At 35.7% G+C, this 20,714-nt stretch overlaps 2 protein-coding genes across 2 annotated transcripts in view; both read right to left on the bottom strand.

The window, feature by feature from the left end:
- The window catches only part of ATP7A (ATPase copper transporting alpha), a 152,338-nt gene that overhangs the window by 116,216 nt on the left and 15,408 nt on the right, over nt 1-20,714 (bottom strand). The gene's annotated exons all lie outside the window — the stretch shown is intronic.
- On the bottom strand, nt 85-1,023 carry LOC132357512 (myb/SANT-like DNA-binding domain-containing protein 3). Its single transcript, XM_059911023.1, is given in 1 exon segment — nt 85-1,023. A coding segment is annotated over 1 exon segment (816 nt). The 5' UTR covers nt 901-1,023.

The following is a 20,714-nucleotide window of genomic DNA, read 5'->3' as shown; positions in this document are numbered from 1 at the left end:
GTGACAGGCTACCGACCGCAAGTTCGTGTTCCAGACGTTCTTTGCCAACACAGATTAATTACAAGGGAGCCACACCCCAACGTCTTAGGGTGAATTGGGAAAGGGCCGGTTAAATGAGGAAACAGGCCATTCCTTAGTAAAAGTTTGCAGTTTTCTTTCCCAATACATCTTCTTTTTATTGAGAACTTCCATTTTTATCCTGTGTTCCTCCTCTGCCATCTCACACTCTCGCTCTAGCTGCTGGATTTTGGCCACATGCACCTCATTCATCTGTATCAGCTGCAGTTGTAAGATGGACATTTGTTGATGGTGTTCTTCCTCATGCAACATTTTTAAAGCAGCTTCCTGAGAGGTTTTGCTCCTGTAGTTTTTATTGGCTGTTATTCTGACAGCTGAACACGAGGGTTCAGGTTGAGAGGTCCCCTCACATACTGGGAAATGTATGAACTCTTTCTCATCATCGCACAGTTCTCTATTTGAAACAGCAAATGATTCTTGGGTGGCGGCATCAGCATGGTACTCGGGCTCCTCCTCGGGAGGGCTTTGCAGGAAGTACAGCTGCTCGGGCAGCATGTTGACGATCTTCTCCTTCCCCAGGACGTGGGTACTCAGAAGGGGGCTGACGCTCCGTTTCACTTTCTCTCTCCTTTCATGAGCCATAATCTTTTCGGTCCGAGCCTTGATGTTCTCCCAGCACTTCTTCAGCTGTTTGAAATCCCGCAGCGACACGCTGGGCTGCGAGTTGTATTCATGGGCGAGCGCCTGCTTGAGGGCAATAGTTCACGCGTCGCTTTTCTTACACTCCAGCACATACTTGTACTTTTCTACTAAAGCCAGCAGGATGCTCTTTTCCAATTCTGAGAAGTATTTGGCAGGTTTTATGATTTCGTTGTTTTGCATTTTCCACTACGTTTCTCCTGGCTGTTAGCTATCCTGCAGCGGCAGCGCAGCGGCCACGGCGATCGGGGGAGGGGCCGGCGAGATGCGAGTGCGGGCGGCCTCGGCTCCTCTCGCAGGCTGGGCGGCCGGGAGGGCCGCGGGCTCCGGAGCACCGGGCGGCGGCAGCGCACCCCCGGCTGGTCAGTTCTGCCATTTTTTGTCTCATACATTTTTAGGCTATACAATTACCTACATAAAAAGTTAGGAATATTATGTCTATCTGTTGAATTAATCGTTTCATTATTATAAAGTATTCTCCTCTCCAGTAGTATGGCCACACCAGTTATCTTTTGGAAGTATTTGCATAAAATATTTTTCATACATTTATTTTCAACTTTTCTATGAATGACATATAGTTGTATGTTATATCTGGGAATAGCATTTAGTTGTTTTTTAATTAATTTATTTTATTTATTATTATTTTTTATTTTTGGCTTCATTGGGTCTTCATTGCTGAGCACGGGCTTTCTCTAGTTGCGGTGAGCGGGGGCTACTCTTCATTGCAGTGTGCAGGCTTCTCATTGAGGTGGCTTCTCTTGTTGTGGAGCATGGACTCTAGGTGCATGGGCTTCAGTAGTTGTGGCCACAGGCTCAGTAGTTGTGGCTCGCGGGCTCTAGAGCACAAGCTCAGTAGTTGTGGTGCACGGGCTTACTTGCTCCATGGCATGTGGGATCTTCCCCAACCAGGGCTCGAACCCAGGTCCCCTGCATTGGCAGGTAGATTCTTAACCACTGTGTCACCAGGGAAGCCCTAGCTGATTTTTTTAATCCTTCTTACAAGCTCTGCTCTGAACTGTAATATTGGGTGCATTTACATTTAATAAAATTACTAATATTTTGGGGTTTATGCCTATCTTCTCGATGTTTTCCTATTTGGCCCAAGTATTCTTTGAGGCTTTTTCTCCTTCCTTGCTTTATTTTGCATTTATCAAATACCTTTCATTATTCCCCTTCTCCCTTGTAACAGCTTGTTATAGTTTTTAAAACATCACTCTTTTAGTACCCTAGAGATTACAACATGTCTTCTTTATTTATTACAGTCTACCTTAAATTAGAACTTTTATCTCTGCCTGGATAGTGGAAAAACTTTTAAAACATATTAACTCCATTTAACATCTCCCTTTTATCAGCTTCCTATTGCTGCTATAACAAATTGCCACAAATGCAAATGTATTATCTTACAATTCTGGAGGTCAGTAACCCAAAATAGGTCTCACTGGGTGAAGTGGGGTGAAGGGAGCAAAGTCCACCTTGACTCAGTGATCAGTATTAGTATTATGATAATGCCATCTGCAGCAACATGGATGGACCTAGAGATTGTCATACTGAGTGAAGTAAATCAGACAGAGAAAGACGATTATCATATGATATTGCTTATATGTGGAATCTAAAAAAAAGGGTACAAATGAACTTATCTACAAAACAGAAACAGAGTTACAGATGTAGAAAACAAACTTATGATTACCAGGGGGTAAGTGGGGGGAGGGATAAATTGGGAGATTGGGATTGACATATACACACTACTATATATAAAATAGCTAGCTAATAAGGACCTACTGGAGAGCACAAGGAACTCTACTCAATACTCTGTAATGGGTTATATGGGAAAAGAATCTAAAAAAGAGTGGATATATGTACATATATAACTGATTCACTCTGCTGTACGCCTGAAACTAACAGAACATTGTAAATCAATATACTCCAATAAATTTTTTAAAAAAAATTAGTATCATGAATATTATGCACCATCTATGAAACATTTTCAACAAAAATATTTAACATGTATCTAATCAAGCCTTTAGAGCTAACTTCCAACATACAGGAAATAATAGGAACTAAAGGATATCACCTTGTAGCTAAGGGAAAACAAAGGATCAAGGTATTGGCAGGCTGTATCCTATCTGGAGGCTCTGGGGAGAAGCCACCTCTCTGATTTTTCAGCTGCCTACATTCCTTGAATCCAGCCCCCAACTGTACAACTCTGACCTCTGCTTCTACCTGCACATCTCATTCTCTGACTCTCCTGACATGCTTTTACTTTACAAGGACTTTTGTGATAGTATTGGACCCAACCAGATAATCCTGGATGCTTCCACCTCAAGATCAACTCTATCGCATCTGCAAAGTCCTTTTTTCCTTGTAAGGAAGTCAGAGGTTTCAGGGATTCAGACATAGACATCTCTGTGGGGCTATCATTCTGTGTACCACACTTCTCCTACATTTTGTGTTAGTGGTGACACATATTTTAATTCAATATGTTTACAAACACTTCAGAAAGGAAAGCTCTACCTCTCAGAATGCCAAGAGACATAGACAAAATAATGAAGTTAGAAAATCACCATTTAGAACCATTATTACCTCAATCACGGTAATAACTGATTGAGGAAGAAATCATTCATAAATGCTAATGCTAGTGAAAAAAAGCTTGATGAGAAAGAGGACACTTACATTATTGCAAAGTACCACCCTACAAAATACTTGCCAATTAGCAATAAGTAAGTATAAAAGACTCCTTAATTAATCTTATAGTAAATAAATCTTTTAAAGAAACAATACAAATTATCATCACAATTAATGAGACGAATTGACATACCATGCTAACTCTATTCAAAAGAAAGCTAAGAGACTATATTAATACATAAGTATATTTCAGAGCAAAGACTATAAAGCAGAGATAAAGAAAGGTATTTCATAACGATAAAGGGGCCAATTAATGAAGAAGACATAATAATTCTAAATGTTTATGTAGTTAATGACAGAGCTTCAAAATTCATAAAGCAAAAAGTGAAAGAACTGCAAGGAGAAATAGAAAAACCTGCAAGGATAGTCAGACATCTCAATACCCCTCTCTAAATGATTGATTAAAAAAGTAGGCAGAAAACCAGCAAGGACAGAGTAGATTTGATCAACACTACCAACCAATTTCACTAGATTGACAAGCACAAAATAGTCCACCTAACATCAGCAGAATTACACTTTCTTCTCAAGTGCAGATACAATCTTAAGTAAGATAGACCAAATTCTGAGTTACAGAATAAGTTTCACTAAATTCAAAAGGATGCAAGTCAAATAAAGTATGTTCTCTGGCCACAATGGAATTATATTAGAAATAAAAAAACAGAAAGATCTCTGGAAAACCCACAATTATTTGGAAGCCAACTGCACACTTCTAAATAACCTATGGGTCAAAGACAAAATCAAAAAGGAAATTAAAAACTATTTTGAACAGAATTAAAATGTGACATAGCAGAATTTGTAGTATGACACTAAAGTAGTAGTTAGGGGAAATTTTATGGTACTAAATGTTTATATGAGAAAAGAAGAAATGTCTCAAATCAATGACCTCAGGTACCACCTCCAAAATCTAGAAAAAGAAGAGCAATTAAACCCAAAGTAAGCAGAAGAAAAGAAATAATAAAGATGACTACAAAAATCAATAAAAGAAAAAGCAGGAAAACAACAGAGAAAACAAATAGAAGTAAATGCTGGCTTTGAGAATATCAGTAAAATTGATGATTCTCTTTCCAGACTTATAAGGAAAAATAAGAGAGACAACACAAATTACCGTTATCAGGAACAGGAGAGGTGACATTACAGATTCTACAGACATTAGAAGGACAATAAGGGAGTAGTGTAAACAACTTTACGTCAATGAACTCAACATTTAAATGAAATGGACCACTTCATTGAAAGACACAAGCTCATCCAAGAAGAAAAAAACAGCCTTAAATGTCCTAATCTATTAAAGGAATCAAAATTGCAGTAAAAACAAAACAAAACTTTCCACAAAAAAACTCCAGGCCCACCACAGCTTCACTAGTAAAGTCTACCAAACACTTAAGGAAGAAATAATACACATCTTTCAAAAACGCTTTCAGAAAATAGGAGAAGAGGGAAATTCCTAACTCAGTCTATGAGCTAATGCTAGCGTGACACAAAAATAAGATAAAGGTACCACAAGTAATGAAAACTACAGACCAATATCTGCAAGAATGCAGACAGAAAAATCCTCAGAAAAATGCTCGTAATCCAAATCCAGCAACATGTGAAAAGGATTATACACCATAACCAAGTAGAATTTATCATGCGAATGCAAGGTTGGTTCAACATACAAAAATCAATCAATGATATATACCATGGTATTAGAATAAAGGACAACAAACACAAGTATCTCAATGGATGCAGAAGAAGCATTTGATATGTTCAACACACTTTCATGATAAAAAAAAAAATCTCAGAAAATGGAAAACTGAAGGAAACTACTTCAATCTGATAAAGGGTATTTGTGAAAACTCCACAACTAACATCATACTTAAATGGTAAAACACTGGAAAGCTTTTTCTCTAAGGACAGGAATAAGACAAGGATGCTGACCCTTGCCACTTCTGTTTCACATAGCACTAGAAATCCTAGCCAGAGTAATTAGGCAGGAAAAAGAAAAAAAGGCATCCAAATTGGAAAAGGAAAAGCAAAATGATCTCTGTTCACAGATGACATGATCTTATATCCCTAAAGACCCCACACCAAAAAAAAAAAAAGTTAGAGTTAATAAAGAATTCAGCAGCGACTTGCCTGGTGGTGCACTGGTTGGAACTCCACACTCCCAATGCAGGGGGCCCATGTTCGATCCCTGGTCAGGGAACCGGATCTCGCATGCCGTGACTAGGAGCCCACATGCTGCAACTAGGAGCCTGCATGCCACAATTGAAGATTGCTCATGCCACAGCTGGGGATCCTGCATGCCGCAACTAGAGATCCCGCATGCCACAACTAAAAGATCCTGCATGCCGCAGCAAAGATCTCGCATGTGGCGGCAAGGATCCTGCGTGCCGCAGCTAAGACACAGTACACCCAAATAAATAAATAACAAATATTAAAAAAAAATTAAAGAATTCAGCAATGTTCCAGGGTACAAAATCAACACGCAAAAATCAGTGTGCTTCTCTACACTGACAACAAACAATATGAAAAGAAAATTAACAATTCCATTTATAATGGCATTAAAAAGAATAAAATACTTATGAATAAACTTAACCAACAAGATGAAAGACTGGTATACCAAAAACTACAAAACATTGTTAAAAGAAATTAAAGAAGATACCAAAAAATAGAAAGACATCCTGTGTTCACAGACTGGAAGACATAATATTGTTAAGATGCCAATACTATCCAAGACAATCTACAGATTCAATGCAATCCCTATAAAAACCCAAAGGTATTTTTACAGAAATAGAAAAACTCATCCTAAAATTTATATGGAATCTCAAGGGAACCTAAGTAGCCAAAACAATCTGGAAAAAGAAAAAAATTAGAAATCTCATAATTCCCAGTTTCAAAAAATATTACAGTGCTACAGTAATCAAAACAATGCAGTGAGTGGAAGCAAAAAGAACTACAATCCTGCAGCCTGTGGAACAACAACCACATTCACAGAAAGATATACAAGATGAAAACGCAGAGGGCTATGTACCAGATGAAGGAACAAGATAAAAGCCCAGAAAAACAACTAAATGAAGTGGAGATAGGCAACCTTCCAGAAAAAGAATTCAGAATAATGATAGTGAAGATGATCCAGGACCTCCGAAAAAGAATGGAGGCAAAGATCGAGAAGATGCAATAAATGTTTAACAAAGACCTAGAAGAATTAAGGAACAAACAAACAGAGATGAACAATACAATAATGGAAGTGAAAAATACACTAGAAGGAATCAAGAGCAGAATAACTGAGGAAGAAGAACAGTAAGTGACCTGGAAGGCAGAATGGTGGAATTCACTGCCACAGAACAGAATAAAGAAAAAAGAATGAAATGAAGATAGCCTAAGAGACCTCTGGGACAACATTAAATGCAACAACATTTGCATTATAGGAGTCCCAGAAGGAGAAGAGAGAGAGAAAGGACGCAAGGAAATATTTGAAGAGATTATAGTCATAAACTTTCCTAACATGGGAAAGGAAATAGCCACCCAAGTCCAGGAAGCGCAGAGAGTCCCATACAGGAAAAACCCAAGGAGAAACACACCGAGACACATAGTTATCAGACTGGCAAAAATTAAAGACAAAGAAAAATTATTGAAAGCAGCAATGGAAAAACGACCAATAACATACAAGAGAACTCCCATAAGGTTAACAGCTGATTTCTCAGCAGAAACTCTACAAGCCAGAAGGGAGTGGCATGACATATTTAAAGTGATGAAAGGGAAGACCTACAACCAAGATTACTCTACCCAGCAAGGATCTCATTCAGATTCGATGGAGAAATCAAAAGCTTTACAGACAAGCAAAAGCTAAGAGAATTCAGCACCACCAAACCAGCTCCACAACAAATGCTAAAGGAACTTCTCTAAGTGGGAAACACAAGAGAAGAAAAGGACCTACAAAAACAAACCCAAAACAATTAAGGAAATGGTAATGGGAACATACATATTGATAATTACCTTAAACGTGAATGGAATAAATGCTCCAATCAAAAGACACAGGCTCGCTGAAGGGATACAAAAACAAGACCCATATATATGCTGTCTACAAGAGACCTAGGGACACATAAAGACTGAAAGTGAGGCGATGAAAAAGATATTCCATGCAAATGGAAATCAAAAGAAAGCTGGAGTAGCAATACTCATATCAGATAAAATAGACTTTAAAATAAAGAATGTTACAAGAGACAAGGAAGGACACTACATAATATTCAAGGTATCAATCCAAGAAGAAGATATAACAGTTATAAACATATAGGCACCCAACATAGGAGCACCTCAATACATAAGACAACTGCTAACAGCTATAACACAGGAAATCAACATTACCACAGTAATAGTGGGGGACTTTAACACCTCACTTACACCAATGGACAGATCATCAAGACAGAAAATTAATAAGGAAACACAAGATTTAAATGACACAATAGACCAGATAGATTTAATTGATATTTATAGGACATTCCATCCAAAAACAGCAGATTACCATTTCTTCTCAAGTGCGGACGGAACATTCTCCAGGATAGATCACATCTTGGGTCACAAATCAAGCTCAGGAAATTTAAGAAAACTGAAATCATATCAAGGAACATTTCCAACCACAATGCTATGAGATTAGAAATCAATTACACGGGAAAAAACATAAAAAAACACAAACACATGGAGGCTAAACAATACGTTACTAAGCAACCAAGAGATCACTGAAGAAATCAAAGAGGAAATCAAAAAATACCTAGAGACAAATGACAATGAAAACACGATGATCCAAAACCTATGGGATGCAGCAAAAGCAGTTCTAAGAGGGAAGTTTATAGCTTTACAAGCCTACCTCAAGAAACAAGAAAAATCTCAAATAAACAATCTAACCTTACACCTAAAGGAACTAGAGAAAGAAGAACAAACAAAACCCAAAGTTACCAGAAGGAAAGGAATCATAAAGATCAGAGCAGAAATAAATGAAATAGAAACAAAGAAAACAATAGCAAAGATCAATAAAACTAAAAGCTCGTTCTTTGAGGAGATAAACAAAATTGATAGACCATTAGCCAGATTCATCAAGAAAAAGAGTGAGAGGACTCATATCAATAAAATTAGAACTGAAAAAGGAGAAGTTACAACAGACAGCACAGAAATACAAAGCATCCTAAGAGACTACTACAAGCAACTCTATGCCAATATAATGGACAACCTGGAAGAAATGGACAAATTCTTAGAAAGGTATAACCTTCCAAGACTGAACCAGGAAGAAATAGAAAATATGAACAGACCAATCACAAGTAATGAAATTGAAACTGTGATTAAAAATCTTCCAACAAACAAAAGTCCAGGACCAGATGGCTTCACAGGTGAATTCTATCAAACATTTAGAGAAGAGCTAACACCTATCGTTCTCAAACTCTTCCAAAAAATTGCAGAGGAAGGAACACTCCCAAACACATTCTATGAGGCCACCATCAGCCTGATACCAAAATCAGACAAAGGTACTACAAAAAAAGAAAACTACAGACCAGTATCACTGATGAATATAGATGCAAAAAATTCTCAACAAAATACTAGCAAACAGAATCCAACAACACATTAAAAGGATCATACACCATGATCAAGTGGGATTTATCTCAGGGATGCAAGGATTCTTCAATATATGCAAATCAGTCAATGTGATACACCATATTAACAAACTGAAGAAGAAAAACCATATGATCATCTCAACAGATGCAGAAAAAGCTTTTGACAAAATTCAACACCCATTTAGGATAAAAACTCTCCAGAAAGTGGGCATAGAGGGAACCTACCTCAACATAATAAAGGCCATATATGACAAACCCACAGCAAACATCATTCTCAATGGTGAAAAACTGAAAGCATTTCCTCTAAGATCAGGAAAAAGACAAGGATGTCCACTCTCACCACTATTATTCAACATAGTTTTGGAAGTCCTAGCCACAGCAATCAAAGAAGAAAAAGAAATAAAAGGAATATAAATTGGAAAAGAAGAAGTAAAACTGTCACTGTTTGCAAATGACATGATACTATACACAGATAATCCTAAGGATGCCACCAGAAAACTACTAGAGCTAATCAATGAATTTGGTAAAGTTGCAGGATACAAAATTAATGCACAGAAATCTCTTGCATTCCTATACACTAATGATGAAAAATCTGAGAGAGAAATTAAGGAAACACTCCCATTTACCACTGCAACACAAAGAATAAAATACCTAGGAATAAACCTACCTAGGGAGACAAAAGACCTGTATGCAGAAAACTATAAGACACTGATGAAAGTAATTAAAGATGATACAAACCGATGGAGAGATATACCATGTTATTGGATTGGAAGAATCAATATTGTGAAAATGACTATACTACCCAAAGCAATCTACAGATTCAATGCAATCCCTATCAAATTATCAATGGCATTTTTTGCAGAACTAGAACAAAAAATCTTAAAATTTGTATGGAAACACAAAAGACCCTGAATAGCCAAAGCAGTCTTGTGGGAAAAAAACGGAGCTGGAGGAATCAGACTCCCTGACTTCAGATGATACGACAAAGCTACAGTAATCTAGACAATATGGTACTGGCAGAAAACCAGAAATATAGATCAATGGAACAGGATAGAAAGCCCGGAGATAAACCCACACACCTATGGTCAACTAATCTATGACAAAGGAGGCAAGGATATACAGTAGAGAAAAGACAGGCTCTTCAATAAGTGGTGCTGGGAAAACTGGACACCTACATGTAAAAGAATGAAATTAGAACACTCCCTAACAGCATACACAAAAATAAACTCAAAATGGATTCGAGACCTAAATGTAAGACCGGACACTATAAAACTCTTAGAGGAAAACATAGGAAGAACACTCTTTGACATAAATCACAGCAAGATCTTTTTTGATCCACCTCCTAGAGTAATGGAAATAAAAACAGAAATAAACAAATGGGACCTAATGAAACTTCAAAGCTTTCACAAAGCAAAGGAAACTACAAACAGGATGAAAAGACAACCCTCAGCGTGGGAGAAAATATTTGCAAATGAATCAACCGACAAAGGATTAATCTCCAAAATATATAAACAGCTCATGCAGCTCAATATTAAAAAAACAAACAACCCAATACAAAAATGGGCAGAAGACCTAAATAGACATTTCTCCAAAGAAGACATACAGATGGCCAAGAAGCACATGAAAAGCTGCTCAATATCACTAATTATTAGAGAAATGCAAATGAAAACTACAATGAGGTATCACCTCACACCAGTTAGAATGGGCATCATCAGAAAATCTACAAACAACAAATGCTGGAGAGGCTGTGGAGAAAAGGGAACCCTCTTGCACTGTTGGTGGGAATGTAAATTGATATAGCCACTATGGAGAACAGTATGGAGGTTCCTTAAAAAACTAAAAATAGAATTACCATATGACCCAGCAATCCCACTACTGGGCATATACCCAGAGAAAACCATAATTCAAAAAGACACATGCACCCCAATGTTCATTGCAGCACTATTTACAATAGCCAGGTCATGGAAGCAACCTAAATGCCCATCGACAGACGAACGGATAAAGAAGATGTGGTACATATATACAAGGGAATATTACTCAGCCATAAAAAGGAACGAAATTGGATCATTTGTAGAGACGTGGATGAATCTAGAGACTGTCATACACACTGAAGTAAGTCAGAAAGAGAAAAACAAATATCATATATTAACGCATATATGTGGAACCTAGAAAGATGGTACATATGAACCGGTTTGCAGGGCAGAAATTGCAACACAGATGTAGAGAACAAACGTACGGACACCAATGGGGGAAAGCAGCAAGTTGGGGGTGGTGGTGGTAGTGTGATGAATTGGGAGATTGGGATTGACATATATACACTAATATGTATAAAATGGATAATCAATAAGAACCTGCTGTATAAAAAAATAAATAAAATTAAATTAAAAAATTAAAAAACAAACAGTGTGGTACTGGCATAAAGATGGACATATAGACCAATAGAATAGAATAGAAGCCCAGAAATAAACCCTCCCATATAAGGTCAAATGATCTCCAACAAGGGTGTCAAGACCACTCAATGGAAAAAGGACAGTCTCTTCAACAAATGTGCTGGGAAAACTGGATATCTACATGCATAAGAATAAAGTCACTTACATCATACACTAAAATTAACTAAAGATGGATTGAAAGACCTAAACTTAAGAGTGAAAACTATAAATCTCTTAAGAGAAAACACAGTAGAAAAGTTCCATGACATTGGATTTGGCAATGATTTCTTGGATATGACAGCAAGAGCACAAATAATAAAAGGAAAAATAGGTAAACTGTACTTCATCAAAATGAAAAACTTTTATACATCAAAGGACACTATCAAGAGAGTGAAAAGACAACCCACAGAATGAGAGAAATATTTACAAAATATTTACCTGATAAGAGACTGAATATCCAGAATATATAAACAAATGGTACAACTCAACAACAAAAAATCTAGTTGAAAAATGGGCAAAGGACTTGAACATTTTTCCAAAGAAGATAAAGGGCCACCAAATACATGAAAAGATTTCAACATCACTAGCCATTAGGGAAATGTAAATCAAAACCCCAAGGAGATACCACATCATATCTATTGAGGATGACTATAATATAAATAAATAAATAAATAAATAAATAAATAAATAAAACACAAAAAATAACAAGCATTGGTGAAGATGTGGAGAAATTGGAACACTTGTTGGTAGGAATGTAAAATGGTGCACTCACTGTGGAAAAGTTTGGCAGTTCCCCAAAAAGTTAAACATAGAATTACCGTATGATCCAGCAATTCTACTTCTAGGTATATAACCAAAAGAATCGAAAGCAAGGACTCAAACAGATAATTGTATAACCAAGTATTCTTTTTAATGTTTAGCAATATGGCAGATAAAAATATTTTATGCGTTATGTGTTTCTTAGATTATTAAATGAGGTTGATGATATTTTCATACATTTCTTAACCACTCATTTTTCTTCTCTTGTGTAATGATTATTTGACCACTTTTCTGTGTTTGTGTGTGGGTGGGAGGATATTCTAAAGGAAAAAAAAAGCACTTTGAAAGTTCTTGAAACATGCTGACAAATTTTAATAGCTAATATTTATGCTTTTATAATAAAGCTGATTCACTCAGCATTTACTTAATTTTTACTCTACACAGGCGTTAAACTAGAGGATGTGGGAAGAAAAAACCCATGTCTTCTGGGATTTATAAATCAAAACTATTTTCTTATCAGTACATGCAAGTATAAGTGATTACTTCATCTTTTTTGACAAATATGTCTATGATTGAAATGCAAAATCTAAAGGATAAAAGCTTTAACATATATGAACATATAGGGGTTGGAACTACCCATCAACATATCTTGAGGTTACAAGAGTATAACTTGTCATCAAAAAGACAAGAGATAATAAATCTTGGCGAGGACGTAGAGAAAAGGGAACCCTTGTGCATTGCTGGTGAGAATGTAAACTGGTACAGCCACTATGGAAAACAGTATGGAAGTTCCTCAAAAAATTAAAAATAGAATTACCATATGATCTAGCAATTCCACTTCTGGGTATATACCCAGAGGAAATGAAATCACTATGTCAAAGAGCGATCTGCACTTCCATGTTCATTGCAGCATTATTTATAATAGCCAAGTCATGGAAACAACCTAAGTGTCTATCAACAGATAAATGGATAAAGAAAATGTGAGATGTGTATACACACACACACACACACACACACACACACACACACAATGGAATACTATTCAGCCATAAAAAGGAAGGAAATCCTGTCATTTGTGACAACATGAATGGACCTTGGGGGCATTATGCTAAGTGAAATAAGTCAGACAGAGGAAGACAAATACCGTACGTGGAATCTTAAAAAAAATAAATAAATAAACTCAGAAAAAGAGATAAGAGTTGTGGTTACCAGAGGCAGGGGGTAAGGGGTAGGGAAATTGAATGAAGGTGGTCAAAATGTACAACTTCCAGTTATAAGATAAATAAGTACTAGGGATGCAATGTATAATATGATGACTATAGTTAACACTGCTGTATGATATATTTGAAAGTTGCTAAGAGTAAATCCTAAAAGTTCTCATCACAAGGAAAAAAATTTTTTTTTCTTTTTTTCTGGTATCTATAAGAGGTGATGGATGTTAATTAAACTTATTGTAGTAATCATTTTGCAATATATGTAAGTCAGCTCATTATGCTGTCTACTTTAAACTTATACAATGTTGAATGTCAATGATATCTCAATAAACCTTTAAGAAAAAAAGACTCTTAACTGCAGTCCATCTTACTATACCTGTAAAGTTATTTTAAATCACACCTCTTGATGGACAGTAAATGTCAGAATTAAATCTATATCTGTTCTTTTGAAAAAATATAATTTGTAGCCTTAGAAATATAACAATATAGCATCTTAATAGAAGTCTTAATAAAGGTCAGCAAATAAAATCACTCATGTGAAGGCAGTGTTGTACTGTAATCACTGGAGAGAGAAGAATCTGCCCAGTTTTTGAAGTTTCATTGAAGATAACATATCCTAGTGACTCACAACTTATCATTTCATTGTTGACCTACTGAGATAATTTGGCAAATTACACTTCCGCTTCCATATGGCTCTGTGATTTATATAAATTACTTATAAAACCCTATGAATGAGCAGTTACAGAGGGTTGCATATTAAATGAAAATTTCGACATTAGGAGATAATATGGTAGTTTGATTTTGAGAGAATCTCTTTCTTTTTTTAGGCTCAACAACAACATATAACACCAATAAATCTGTCTTGGGCAAAATAACTTTAGAGGTTATACTGCCTTGATAATTAAAACATTACAGTCATTTCAACCTGCCTAAAAATGGTAAAACTGATAAATCACTTTTCTGACCATTCTTTCTACTCAAAAGGCTGAAAGACCTGGATCTCTACCCTGTCACATCATTTCCATCCTGAGACTTATAGGTTGACATTGTTCCCAGAGAAACAAATTCTCTTAGTGCAATATACTTAATTAATAAGCAAAGGAATATAGTAATTTATTCTAATAGTCTCATAACCTTTAAGGTATCTAATATAAAGATATTTTATATTTAGTTTAGAGAGCATGTGATGCTAAGTTCTCATGTCCAGTCAACAGAACTTTTAACACAACTGGAAAGAAGTGAAAATAACTTATTCCTGAATTATATCATAAGGATACAAATGAAAACTTTAATATTATTTTAGGAATCACACAGACAGAACACACAGACATGTGGTGAACACTAGACCTGGAGTCAGGAAACCTGTGGCCAAGAAAAAATTACCTACATGAACTTGGGAAAGTCATTTAATTGCTCTCAGAGCCACAGTTTTTGCTCCAATGGTTCCCAAACTTCAATGTACTTAAGAATTATCTAGGGAAGAATTTTTAAATTCTGGATTTGCAAGCTCTACACCCAAAGATCTTATTCATTAGGAGAGAAATGATATCAAAGAATCTGCATTTTTAACAAATACCTCTGAAGATTCTAATGCAGTAAAGACAGAGACTATATACATTGATAAACACAGTCCTAAATAATATGGGAATGAATAGCTACTTAACCTATATCATAGAGTTGTTATTTGGATCTAATGAAAAAAGCAAGTAAAATAAGCAGAGATGTTTATATAAATTTATACGTTTTATAGAAAATTTATGTGTATTAGGTGATATGTTTGCTTTCCTGAAATTCCACTCTAACTACAGAGTTTATTAAGGTTGAGTTACTACAGACAGATATTAGTGAGTTTAATAAGACTGGCAGTTAAATATATCAAAATCAATTGCTTATACACTGACAATAATCAACTAGAAAATAGAATGGTAAAACATCCCATTCATATAGCACACTACACCTCCCTGAAAAAAAATATTTTAAATACGCAGTAATAAACTTAATAAGAAATGTGTAGGAAGATATTGTTAAAAGAGGTTAATTCTACCCAAATTAGTCTATAAATTTAATAGAGTCAGTGGAATTTTGAGGTAGGGAGAACCTGACACAATGATCCTAAGGTTCACGTGAAAAAATAAATATTTGAGGACACACAAATTTTGAAAGAGTGATAAGGAGGGTGTCTATATATACACAACTCTCTATATCACTATACATAAAATAGTGACAGCATTTCAAGTAGGTGAGGAGACAGTGGTTCACTTAACAAATGGCTTTGGGACAACCAGTTACTCATTTTGAAAAAAAAAAAAAAGTTAGTTCCCTGTATAATATACTTAAACTAAAACAAATTCTATATGAATTAAGGATTTAAATATAAAGTATGGGGACTTCCCTGGTGGCACAGTGGTTAAGAATCGCCTGCCAGTGCAGGGGACACGGGTTCAATCTCTGGTCCGGGAAGATCCCACATGCTGCGGAGCAGCTGAGCCCGTGCACTGTAACTACTGAGCCTGTGCCCTGGAGCCCACGAGCCACAACTACTGAGCCCGCGTGCCACAACTATTGAAGCCTGCACGCCTAGAGCCTGTGCTCCGCAACGATGAGTGGCGCCTGTTCGCCACAGCTAGAGAAGGCCCACGCACAGCAACGAAGACCCAATGCAGCCAAAAATGAAACTAATTAATTAATTTAAAAAATATATATATATAAAGTACAAAAGGTACCGGAAGAAAGCATAAGCAATAGTGAGTATAATTTTGGGATAGAGAAGGCCTTTCTAAGCATGATACATAAAAAATCAAAAGCTTCTGTATAGGGAAAGAATACAAACTGATAAAAGATTTAAAAAACTGTAAAAGAGGACTAGCAATATATATGACAGGCAAAGGCCTCTTCCATATCTGTAATAAAAAGGTGAACACCCAAAAGAAAAATGCACAATGGAAATAAACAGGCAACTCACAAAGAAATAGAAATGGTCAAAAAAGTCTCACTAGTCACAGGACATAAACATAAAAGGGCAATCACATAACAGACTGACAAAGCTTAAAAAGAATCTTAACCGTATCTGTTGTAAGTGTGGTTAGACTGACACTCCTACACTGCTAGTGGAAGCATGAAATGATATTTTTCTGGAGGACAATTTGGTAGTATATATCAAAAGTCTCTAAAAGTACTAAACACTTTTATATGCTGTTAGTGAAAGTATAAATGTGTACAACTTTTCTGGAGGGCAGTTTGGCACTATTTACCAAAATTTAGAATGTACAGGCCCTTTGATCTAGCAATTCCACTTCTAGGAATTTTATCTAGAAGACAGGCTCATAAAGATACATATACAAGGATATTCATTGAAGCACTGTTTATTATAGCACAGAACTGAAAACAACCTAAATGCTAATCAAAAAGGAACTAATTAAATAAACCACAGCATATCCACACAATGAAACATCATACAACCATTTTATAAAATGAGGTATGTCTATATTTCTTCATACAAGATGTACAAGATATGTTCAATGAAAATTGCAAGGTGCAAAATAGTATATGTATAGTATAATCCCATGCGTGTAAAGAGAAAAAAAAAAGAGATAGGTATTACATAGGCTTGAAAATGCACTGAAAATTTCTAGAAGAATACACAAGAAAGTGCTAATACTTTCTCTGAGGAGGGGCTGGGATTCTGAGCATTGTAATTTTTGTACCTTGTGACTTTTTATTACTATGAACATATATATTACTTTTGCTATAAAAAAACAAGCTTAAAACAACTACCACTCCCTGACCTGGCAGTACTGCTTTCAGGAATATATTGTAAGGAAATAAATGGAGAGACAATCAAAGATATAAACACAAGAATATTCATCACAAAAAGAGTGGATACAAGTTAAATCACTCAAAAAATGAGGATTGGTAAAATAAATGATGACCCATGTATTCAATGGAATACTATACAGCTATGAAATTTAAATTTTCTGACATACAAAGACAGTCAATAATATACTGAATAAGTCTTTTTTTGTTGTTTTCGAAGGAGACACAGACAGACGAAAGTGTGTATGTTTGCATAGGAAAAAGTTTGGAAGACTATATAAAGTTATCTTGGAGAGTATTAATTCTGACAGTGTTATGATGTTTTGCTATACTTTATGAAGTTTTCTACAGTGAATATGTTGTTTACTGAAAGAGAGTGACTGGCAACCCATGTGGGATCAAACACATAAATCCTAGGAATTAGACAATTCAGCTTGCTGCCTATGTATATTCCTCAAAAAAGTTCAAATTCCACTTTGGTTAATCCAATCCTGTTAGAATCCTGGGATACGTCTAGTTCTAGCAAGCTGTTTCACAAGGGTCATATGATACCTGATGTTTATGAGAAGATTTAAGTTTATTAGAAAAAGAGGCACTAAAACTGAATGAGCCTTCTGAAAATGTATGTTAAAATCTTGTTCTCTATAACATTTAAAATTTCAGGATACTTTTGAAAGAAAAGTACTTATCTCTTGTTAGCACCTTCCATCTTCAGCTGCCTAGAGTGCAAGATAAATGCTTTTCTGTAAGAGTCCAAGAAGTTCAAGTAGAGATTATGCTCCCAAAATTTATCATTAACTTGCACAAACTGTCTACTGAATGACCTAGCAGTAGTAAAACTTTTTCTGGTATGACCAGCAAATTCCAGTAAAGTGAAAAGGCTTTTTTGTTTGTTTTGTTTTGTTAATATATGATTCCCCATTTTTAACTGAAAAGGGCATTCCTATGACTTTCCACATGATACGAGAGTTAATAAAGTTACATTTACTTTCATTAATTGAATTGCACTTTATATGCTACCAAGTTGATAATATAGGTCTTAAAAGGATAATTCGTTCCCTTTATTTCTGCCTGTGAGAGCTGACAGATCAGAACAAATATTAACACTAACCAACAGCATGTCTATTAATTTGGTGAGAGCTGGCAAGAAAGGGCGGGGGTGGGAGGGAGAGAGAACCATCCCATTACTTCCAAACTTCCCTCGTGCTGCTCCTTTATAAACTAAAACTTCCCTACACGTCCAAACCCTGGCACCCACTGATCTCCTTCCCTTCCTATAGTTTTGCTTTTTCAGATTGTCATATAAATGGAATCATACATTATGTAGCCTTTTTAAGTCTGGCTTCTTTCACTTAGCTAAATGCATTTTAAGATTCACCTATGTTATCGCATGAATCAACAGGTAGTTCCTTTTTTTGTCATAAAGTAATATTCCACAGTGTGGATATACAACAGTCTGTTTATCCATCAGTTGAAATAACTGGGTTGTTTCCAATTTGGGGTGATTAACGCTGAATAATGCTGCTATAAATATTCATGTAACAGGTTTTTGTACGAACATAAGTTTTATTTCTCTTGGATAGATACCTAGAAGATTGCTGAGTAATATGGTAAAAATATGTTTAATTTTGTAGGAAACTAACAAACTGTCTTCCAAAGTGGCTATACCATTTTTCATTCCCACCAGCAATGTATGAAAGTTCCAGTTGCTCTGTCTTGCTAACATTTGGTATTGCCGGTTTTTTGTTTTGACATTCTAATAGGTGCATCATAGTATCTCATTGTGATTTTTTTTTTTTTACTTTACTTCTCAGAGCATTTTTAGATTCAGAGCAAAACTGAATGAAAAGTACAGAGATTTCCCATTTACTCCTTTCGCCCCCACATACAACCTCCCCCACTATCAACATCCTGAATCAGATTGGTACATTGGTTACAATCACCACTGTGGTTTTAATTTGCATTTCTCTAATGGTTTTAATTTGCATCTGCCTAATTTGCATTTCCTTTATTTGCTATTTGTGTATCTTCTAGGTGAAGTGTCTATTCAGATCTTTTGCCCATTGGATTGTTTATTTTCTCATTGTTGATATTTAAGGGTTTTAAAATTTTATTCTGGATATAATTTTTTGCAAATATTTTATCCCAGTCTGTGACTTGACTTTTCATTTTGCTTCACAGAACAAAAGTTTTTGATTTTAATAAAGTCCATGTATCCATTTTTTCATTTATGGATTATGCTTTGGGGATAATACAGATTTTTAATCACATTTCTTTGTTTATGTCTTTCCTTATATAGAGTAACATTTCTCCTAACTAGCAGCCTCGGACATAAAGCTGAGAACAAATAAAAATTGCCATCAATTCTGTTTAATGCGTACAGAGTTTTAGCTTGGGAAGATAAAAAAAGTTCCAGAGATGGATGGTGGTGATGGTTGGTTGCATAACAGTGTGAATGTACTTAATGTCACCAAACTGTACACTTAAAAATGGTAAGTTTTGTTATATAATTTTACCATAATAAAAAGAAAAAACTGCCATCGAGCAACAATATGTCAGGAAAGTCTCTGTTCTAAAGCTCACAGACACTGTTTGGCAGCAGTGAAACCAAGGTAATGGAGCCAAAGCTTCACTTTGGACCCATGGATGATGAATGAGGGTCCATTTCCAAGATGAGAGGTAGCCAGCCAAAAGGGACATTGCCCAGCATTTTACAGAAAGGTTGTCTCATTTAGTCTTCATACTTATAAGGAAGAAACTATACTATGCTTCTTTCACAATTAAGGGAACTGAGGCTTAGAGGGCAAAGTTGCCTGTTCAAGTTCATGTTTGAGTCAGTAAATCAAGGAGTGAAGATGAGAGAAAACCACCAGACAATCTGATCCGAGAGCTCTCACTCCAGACCATTCCCTTACACTGTTTCCAAATCCATGAAGAAAAACTCTCTCTATTCAGCTTTTATTTTGAGATATATAAAAGTTTTAGGAAATTACAAATAATTTAACAAACATTCCGTGGGGATTGTTAAATGTAATTTCACTAGATTGATTTCCCAACGTACATTGAAGCAAGATAAGCTATATGCTATCTTTTACCTTGCAGTAGAGTGGGTAACACCTCTACACCTCAAGTCAAATGGCTTGGTGTCAAACCCTGGCTCTGGCTTTGTGCTGAAATAACATGCATATTAATTCATGTGAATAAAATTTTCAATTTGGGGGTGATAAAATCATATAGCACTAGAAGCTCATTCACTCAAAATGCGTTACTTATCCTATCTCAAAGCTCCAAAATATGCATAAGCCTCTTTGTTATTGTGAAGACCCAGCAATGCTTAGAATAGTATTTTGAATCTCTATAAAACTTAGCTATTCTTGTTTATAAAAAAGAGTTACCTTGGACATATCACTTCAACTATAAAATGGTAAGTATTTAAGAACAATAGCTCTGGAATCAGGCTACCTTAGTTTTAATCCTAGCTCTGCTACTTGCCACATTTTAAGCCCTGGGCCTGTCAC

The sequence above is a fragment of the Balaenoptera ricei genome, chromosome X (genome assembly GCF_028023285.1).
Source record: "Balaenoptera ricei isolate mBalRic1 chromosome X, mBalRic1.hap2, whole genome shotgun sequence".
Classification (NCBI taxonomy): domain Eukaryota; kingdom Metazoa; phylum Chordata; class Mammalia; order Artiodactyla; family Balaenopteridae; genus Balaenoptera; species Balaenoptera ricei.
This window is presented reverse-complemented; position numbering and strand designations above follow the sequence as displayed.